This window comes from Arachis hypogaea, chromosome 8, assembly GCF_003086295.3.
Source record: "Arachis hypogaea cultivar Tifrunner chromosome 8, arahy.Tifrunner.gnm2.J5K5, whole genome shotgun sequence".
Lineage (NCBI taxonomy): Eukaryota > Viridiplantae > Streptophyta > Magnoliopsida > Fabales > Fabaceae > Arachis > Arachis hypogaea.
Window position 1 is genome coordinate 3,270,792 of NC_092043.1, and position 9,014 is coordinate 3,279,805.

A 9,014-nucleotide genomic window follows, 5' to 3' on the forward strand; every position below is an offset into this window, starting at 1 on the left:
TTCTCAAAAAAGGTTCTATTTTTATTCTTTTTTATATATTTAGTTATTTACTTAATTAGTTAATTTATTATTATTTGTTAATTAAGTTTATGTTATTATATGTTAGTTTGTATATTTAGTTTTTTTTATTAGTTAACTATTTAATTACAATTTTATATTATTTATACTAAGATGTTAGTATTATTGTTCTGAATTTTAATATTTTATTTTAAATTGAAATATAATTTTTATATTTTATAAAGATTTAGACTGAAATTTATACTTTTTGCTAAATATATTTTAAATTATAGGAACTTATTTGGCCATTTGAATTATGAGTAAGTTCAAAACCATTGATACATTTTTTAAAAGAAAAGATCAAGAGAATGAAGATGCTTCTACTATTACTACTCCAATACTTGAGGGGTCATCAAATTTCATTACTTCAAGTTCTTCATTGAATAGCTCAAAGCGTCCACGACTTCTTCCAAATCAACTGGATGTTTTTCGTTTGGAAAGAGATCCTGGAATGCGACCAATGATTTGGAAGTTTCCTCCAAATAAAAGAGATGAAATCCGTCGGGCTTATATTAAAGTTGGGCCAAATCAGCCAATTCTTGATAATTATCCATTTTCTGGTGATAAAAGTCATCGTCGCTTTCAAGCTTCATGGTTTAAATTGTTCCCATCTTGGTTAGAATATTCTATAGAAGATGATGCTATATATTGTTTTCCGTGCTTTCTTTTTGCTAAGGAACCTTCAATCAATACGGGTTCAAATGCTTTTATTGAGAATGGTTTCAGGAATTGGAAGAAAGTAAATAGTGGAAAAGAATGTGCTCTTTTGAATCACATTGGCAAAGGTCCTAACTCATTCCATCATAAGGCGCTGAAATCATGTGATGATTTGATGAAACAATCACAACATATTGACAGACTTCTTCATAAGCAAACATCAGAAGAAATTGAAAAGAATCGAATTCGACTAGGAGCATCTATAAATTGCATTAGATGGTTGACATTTCAAGGTTGTGCATACAGAGGACATGATGAAAGCCAAAGTTCAAGCAACAGAGGTAACTTTTTGGAAATGTTAAAATTTTTGGGATCTTACAATGAAAGAGTGAAACAGAATGTTTTGGAAAATGCTCCAAAAAATGCTAAGTATACTTCAAATGATGTCCAAAAAGAAATTCTACATATTCTTGCTACTAAGGTGAGAAATTCAATTAGAGAAGAGATTGGAGATGCCAAATTTTGTATTATTGTTGATGAAGCTAGAGATGAATCTAAAAAGGAGCAAATGTCCATTGTTTTGAGATTTGTTACTCTAGATGGTTTTGTTAAAGAGAGATTTTTTGATCTTGTGCATGTCACTGATACTTGTGCAACAACTTTAAAGAAAGAATTGATTTCTGTCCTTTCTCATTATAATCTCCAAGTTGAAAATATTAGGGGTCAAGGGTATGATGGTGCTAGCAACATGCGGGGTGAGTGGAATGGTTTGCAAGCTTTGTTTCTTAAAGATTCTCCACAAGCATACTATGTGCATTGTTTTGCTCATAGGTTACAATTAGCATTGGTGGCAGCTTCAAGAGAGGTACTTCAAATTCATGAATTTTTTACTCAATTAAACTCTATTGTCACTATTGTTAGTGCTTCTTCAAAAAGACATGATCAATTACAAGAAGCTCAAGCAATTGAAAATGCAAACTTGGTTGCTCAAAATGAATTAGAAACAGGCAAAGGTGCAAATCAAATAAGCACTTTACAAAGAGCTGGGGATACTCGATGGAGCTCTCACTTTAATTCTATTTGCAGTTTGGTAAAAATGTTTACTGCTACCAATATTGTTCTCAATAATATCATTGAAGACGGGACAACTTATGCACAAAGAGGTGAGGCTTATGGTGTTAGTAAAATATTATTGTCATTTGAATTTGTTTTCACTTTGCACTTGATGAAAGAGATTATGGGAATCACTAATGTCCTTTGCCAAGCACTGCAACAACAATCTCAAGATATTCTTAATGCAATGCATATTGTTTCTACATCAAAGTTACTTCTTCAACAATTAAGAGATGGTGGATGGTGCAATTTTTTTGCAAATGTTAAAGATTTTTGTGAAAAACATGAAATTGAAGTCCCTAATATGAGTGCACAATATGTTTTTGGAAGAGGTCGATCTCGTCAACCAAGTGTGACAGTTGAGCATCATTATCGAATAGATGTATTCTTGGCAACAATTGACTCTCAAATACAAGAGTTGAATAGTAGATTTAATGAGCAAACAATAGAGCTTTTGACTTTGAGTTGTGCTTTGGATCCTAAGGACAATTTCAAATCATTCAATATTGAAGAAATCAGCAAGTTAGCAGAGAAGTTTTATCCCCTTGACTTTCCTTCTAATGAGCTAAATATTTTGAAATCTCAGTTGCAACATTATCAGCATGATATACCAAATCATTTGAAAGGCATTGGTACACTTTCTGAATTGTGCAACAAGTTGCAAGAAACGGGAAAATCAAGAACTTATCACATGGTTGATAGATTAATACGTCTTGTTTTGACTCTACCAGTGTCTACAGCAACAACAGAAAGAGCTTTTTCAGCAATGAAAATTGTTAAGACAAGACTCCGAAGTAAGATGGCTGATGAATTTCTTGCAGACAATTTGGTCATCTATATAGAAAAAGAATTAGCAGCTATTTTTGACACAAATTCAATTATAGATGATTTTGAAAATAGAAAAAAACGTCGAATAGCCTTTTCATGATACAAAACTGTAAGTAGTAATTTTTATATATTATTGTCTTATTTTGATTGAGATTATATATATATATATATTTTTTTTTTTAATTTTATCAATAGAAATAGTAATATAACGAAATTTTTGGTTACTAACGAAATTATCGACGGATTTTGCCCCCTGTAAAAGCCTCGTCGAAAATTATTTATCGACAGATTTTTTTCCGTCGAAAAATTACGGACGAATTTTTACTAGTTAACGGCGGATTTTCCCTCTGTAAATTCTCCATCCATTTCCTGAAGGCGACGGACTTTTCGACGGATTTTTCGTCTGTAATTATAGGCTGATTTTCAGACGGATTTTCCGTCTGTAATTACAGATAGATTTTCAGACGAATTTTCTGTCTGTAATTATAGATGGATTTTCAGACGGATTTTTCGTCTGTAATTACAAACGAATTTTTAGACGGATTTTCCGTCTATAATTTGAACTTTGGAAAATCATCTCACACTCTGATTACAAACAGAAAATCCGTCTGTAAATTCGTCAGTAAGGTAAAATAGAATTTTTTTATTTTTCTAATTACAAAATAAGATTGTTTTCATACAAAATAAATATAAATTTAATACAAATTTTTATCTAATTTGTATTCGAATATTTATAATATTTCAAAAAATAAACAAATTCATTGTATTATCAAACTAAAAGAAAAGTACTATAAACAAGCAAGTCAATATAATTCAAAACATAAACAAAATGTATTGATAATCAACTATAATAATAAGTAACAACCATACATCAAAGTGTGTTGATACATCAACTATAATTCAAAATCATAAACTCAATGTATTGTTCAACTATACTAAGTTATGCAAATAACAAGACCATATAAAAAATTCCTCATGTTTGAAATTTCAGGACTAAAATCTACTAAAACATCAAGTCATTATCTCTGTCTCATTACATCTCTGTTTATAGCTTTCTATTTTTGTTTTAACACCATGTGCAATCTTTCCAACTTCATCAATATCCTTCTCCATCCTCTTCTTGATAGATGAAAATGATGTTGCATTTTCGTCAGTGATCATAGAGCATTAAGTTTCAATCACGCATAATGTCCTAATGAAAAAGGCAATATATTTAAAAATTATTAATTTGATGCAATATGAACAAGCACAATCAAGTTTTATTCCACTGTGTAGAGCATTGATATAGAATAGATAGTAGATATTGCATAAGCTTAATCCATTTTAAAGATTTACCATATAAAGATCTTATTATCTTAATAGAGAAAAATGAAATATAAACTAAATCAACAAAACAAGTGAAAAATGATGTGATCACTATCATTTCAAAGTTATAAGGGAAAAGGTGTAACCTGGAGCAGCATAGCCAAAAGTACCAGCAAATGTTGTCCAACTATATGAACCAGGCTTGAAAAACTTAGCAGTTCCAAAATCTAAAACATGAGCTTCATACTCTGAATCCAACATAAAGGCCTATAAGTACACTCTCTTGGATAATTAGCAGTCCAACTATCATTTATATTTATTTTTAAATATTCATTAAAATAATTCACTGAAGATTTAGAATATTTTGGTTGGAAGAGAGACGAGAGAGAGGTGGTGGGTATTGGGGGGGGTTGTTTGAATTGAAATATTGTTGAAAAACTCCTTTCATTGATGTTCAACCTGGATGATAATAACATATTTGACCATAGAATGAAAATTTCAACTAATTTAATCAAATCTCAAAAGTCTCAATTTGCAGGGTATCTTCTGAGAAATCTTTAGAATGGCCAAAATTATATTAGAGATAAAGCAGTTGAATTTACCACCTGTTCCGAGGGTTACCTGAAACTGTAGGTCGATCTCGGACGAGATCTTCTGTGCGGGTCGGAGCTGTTGTGTCCGACTTGTTGGACTTGGTGGTGGTGCTGATCCTTGGTCCCCGGAGGGTGGGGGGTACCTGCAAGGGACTCCGATGCTTAAGTTAGCAAGGATATTAAGCAGGTATTGAGTAGAATCAGAGTATGAGTTATACCTGGGTGCTCCAGTGTATTTATAATAGTGTAGAGTGACCTTCAAAGATAAGATAAGTTAGTTATCTTATCTTATCTTTATCTTATCTTCGAGTGAGGTCATCTTATCTTCAAGGGAACCGCCCTTCTCTCTGTAGGCTTGGGCTGCCCTTGGATTCGGGTCGTGTTCCTCTTTTTGGACCCTTTATTGGGCTTTCCTGGTAGTTTGGCCGAGCTCTTTAGGAAGAGGTCGGATTGTCTGACCTGAAGAGGCCGGTCGCTTTGTCGGTAGAACATCCCGGGTTGGACAGCTCGACCCAGGGTATGAACAGTGCCCCTGCTCGAGCTTGGTCTTTTATCTGGAGGTCGAGCCTCAGTTTTAGGATTTCGAGCCTTCTCAAAAAAAGCCAAACTTGAGCATTTTGTCGCTTTATCTTTCATGGAGCTCCTTCTTGAATGCGGAATGTTTCTGTTCCGTTTCTTTTGAAAGTGTGCGCTTTTGCATTTAGTGTTTTTTCCTTGGGAATGCGCGAGGGTTTTTAATGCCCCCACTAATTTGGTTTTTGTTCCATTTCTCTTGGTTTCCTTTATTCAAATTTTGTATCCAAGAGACGGTTTTTCTTTTCCCTGTAACTTCCCTTCTTTTTCGCCGTTTCCTGTCCTGCATTTCTCATTTTCTCTCTTGTGACGCTTTGGCATTCGCTTGGTGCTTCCGTTTTGTGGTCGATTATTCGCTGCTCTTTTTTCAAAGTTTTCTTCCTTCTTCCAGGTTGGCTTTGCTTTTTCTCTTTACCTTTTTATTTCTGCTACTTTTGCTTTTGATTTCTTTGATGACGCTCTGATTTTGTACGTTGGAAAGTTTGAACCTTTCTCTTGTATATGTGCTTGGTTTATTGCTGTGATGCCTGTTTCCTGGTCTTCTTTTCGTCTTTATGTATGCTTTGGGTGATTTTCCTGGTTCTGGCTTCCTTTTAGGGTTGATTTCCGTACTGTCGTTTGGAAAAAGGTTGCTCCTTTGATAGCTTTGTTTGCTTCGTTGATGATTTTGCTATACTGGTTGATGACTGCTCTTCAGTAGAGATGATGGTTTTTGATGACTTTCTTTTGACTTTTTGCCTTTTTCTTCTCAGTACGTTCGTTTTGTTTGAAAAGATGATTTTATCTCTGTAGCTCTTTCATTCACTCTGCTATTGCCTCCAAAGGATGCCCCTGGACCTTGGTGTGCGTCTTGGGATTTTCCTTTTACTGTTTTTGTGTGTTTTAAGGTCGCGTTTGTTCGAGTTGCTTCCTTTTTGTCCAGACCTGTTTTTTTTTTTTGGGTTAGTAACCCGTTTCCTTTTCTTTGTAGGATTAGTTGGCCATGTCGTCTTGCAAAATTATTGTTGAGGCGTCCTCTAAGGTACCTAAGGGGATGTCCGAGTGGCTGGACTCCTTGGTGTTGCTGTGTGTATAGCTAATGCAGAATTCTGTACGGAGCTTAGGAAACACCATCAGATCTGTAGTAGCGAGAATCAAGAACGCAATTACGAGTTGGTGGAACCCGATTCTGATGACAGGGTCTGTTTTCCTACTTCGACCTAGGGAGAGTGTCCTTTCTTTTATGCTTTCGATTTCTTCTTTAGCCAGATGGAAATTACCCTTCCTTTTACTTCCTTTGAGACTGACCTGTTGTGGTCTTGCAACATGGCCCCATCTCAGCTTCATCCGAATTCTTGGGGCTTTATCAAGATCTTTCAAATGGTTTGTCATGAGTTTGGTGTTAAACCCTCTTTACCCCTTTTTCTGTATCTCTTTATGTTGACCAAGCCTGGGACTACCAAAAAGAAAGCTTCTTGGATTTCTTTTAGGTCGGCCCAGGGACATAAAGTCTTCTCCATGTATGATGAGTCTTTCTGCGATTTTAAGAATTATTTTTTCAAGATCCGAGCTGTTGAAGGAGCTCGTCCTTTCTTCTTGAATGAGAATGATGAGCCTCGTTTTCCTTTAGAGTGGCATAGGAATGTAGTTGTGTCTAGGTATACCTGGGAGATGTTAGACGAGGTCGAGCAGGCCCTCGTTGCTGCTTTAGAGGATATTTGGGGGGAGCCTCCTCATCTCGAGACCAAGAAATTTCTAGGGGATCCGTCCTTGATTCGTGCTGTTCTGGGTATTTTATAAACTATGTTCCCATGTCTTTTGTTCTCTGCTTTCTTTTCTAGATATTCATAAGTTGTTTGTATTTTTCCTGTTTTTCAGAGATGTCATAGAACAATGATTCACTGAAGGCCTTTAAGAAGGCGAGGAAGGCTACTGCGGCTCAGAACGTCCCGGCAAGAGTGGTTGGGGAAAGGTCTTCCCAAGTTTTATTGAAACCGTCCGTCCCGAGCTCTCCTGGGCCGAGGAGGATGATCCCGACTCCCCGGGTTCGTTTGGTCGACCCGCCTCAGACTTCAGTGGGTACCTCTGCTCCTCCAGTTGCTCCTCCTCCAAAAAGACCTCGGACTGTCGAGCCGTTTAATTTTGGTGCTCTCGATTTTGATGTCGTTGGGTTTGTAGACCAACAAATTGCTCCCTATGGTGTGATGCCTACCGACGATGTATCCATTCTTCATCATCTAGAGTTTATTACTCGGAGTGGTGTTACTCTGGCACACATGGGGGCAGCTTTGTACCGAACTGCTCAAGATCTTCCTATTCATGCTTCCAAGGCTTTTATGGAGGAGGCAAAATCAGAATTTGACCGAATTAAGGGTTTGAAGGAGGAGCTCGAGGTGGAAGTGGCCGAGTTGAAAAAAGAGCTAAAGGGGGGAAAAAGCCCGGGCTGTTGGTCTGGCGGTTGCCGCGCAACTGGCCGAGGATACAGCTCAAAAACACAAGGATAGCTATGTCACTACTTATAAAGAGGTGATGGAGCTCAGGAGTAGGTTGGAGTCTGTTCAGGCCGATTATTCTGAACTTCAAAGTCATCTCGTAGGTAGTGTGACTGCGGCTTATGAGAATCTGAAAGAGTAATTCCAAGTTCTTGCGCCAGATCTTGACCTTTCCCTTATTAGTCTGGATAATATTGTTAGGGATGGTAAGATTGACCCTGACGATCCCGATGATGATGATGATGCCGTCCCTCCTCCAGCTACTTTTGTCAAAGCCTCTGTTGTCCCGCCTTCCTCAACCTCGGCAGTTGAAGCTACTCAGCCGAAATCTGATCCAGACGTCCAGATTTTAAACCGGGATGACGGGACAGTGGACGTAGTTCCCCTTCAAACTCGCCCTCCTTCTCCTTAAGATGCTGCTACTGGGAAGCCTTTGGATCCTTGATAATTTTTCTAATATGTTTGTGTATAGCCCAGTTTTTGTGGGCTTTTGAACTCTTTATTTTTGTAAGTTTGTGATCTCTGACTTTGGATGCTCCAGTTGCTACTTTAGCAACTTTATTTTGAAAAAGAAAATAGTTTCTCTTGCTCTTGGGGTTGGCTTCGAGCGGCCTCTTGAGTCTTTGTTTTATGGTAATTGCCTTGTTTTTGTGATATGCTTGCTTGCAGCTTTCTTTTAGCATTTACCTGGAATCTTCAGAGTGTTTTTTATCCGACCTCTTTTGATTGTCTTTGGTGAGGTCGGGGTCTATCGGGTCGAGTTATCTCTCCTCTGTTGGTTGATTCTCTCAGTTGATCTTTTCTTGAGTTATTTCTAGTAATCCCTTGGGATTACTTTTTATAACTTTTTGTAGTTTTAATCCGACTTCTTCATGTTGGTCCCTGTTTTGTTACTAGGTGATCCTTTTTCTTAGATCTTGTTTATATCTCTTTTGAGGCTTTACCTTTTGTAACTTTATCTTTTTCAGGCCGACTTTGTCATGTCGGATTTCGTTGAGTTACTCGATAATCCTCTTTCTTGGACCTTGTTTAGGTCTCTTTCAAGGATTATTCTTTTGTAACTTTATCTTTCCGGGACGACTTTGTCACGTCGGGCCCTGTCGTGTTACTTGATAATCCTCTTTTTTGGACCTTGTTCAGGTCTCTTTCAGGGATTATCTTTTGTAACTTTATCTTTCCGGGCTGACTTTGTCACGTCGGGCCCTGTCGAGTTACTTGATAATCCTTTTTTTTGGACCTTGTTCAGGTCTCTTTTAGGGATTATCTTTTGTAACTTTATCTTTCCGGGCCGACTTTGTCACGTCGGGCCCTGTCGAGTTACTTGATAATCCTCTTTTTTGGACCTTGTTCAGGTCTCTTTCAGGGATTATCTTTTGTAACTTTTTTGTAGGAGTCCGACTTTCTCATGTCAGGCTCT

At 37.0% G+C, this 9,014-nt stretch overlaps 1 protein-coding gene across 1 annotated transcript; it reads left to right on the forward strand.

The window, feature by feature from the left end:
- Positions 1–313: 313 nt before the first annotated feature.
- On the forward strand, positions 314–8,009 carry LOC112704897 (uncharacterized). Its single transcript, XM_025755757.1, has 4 exons — positions 314–2,621; positions 6,736–6,887; positions 6,995–7,395; positions 7,799–8,009. The coding sequence occupies exons 1-4, from the start codon at positions 314–316 to the stop codon at positions 8,007–8,009; spliced, it is 3,072 nt and encodes a 1,023-aa protein (XP_025611542.1).
- Positions 8,010–9,014: the final 1,005 nt, after the last annotated feature.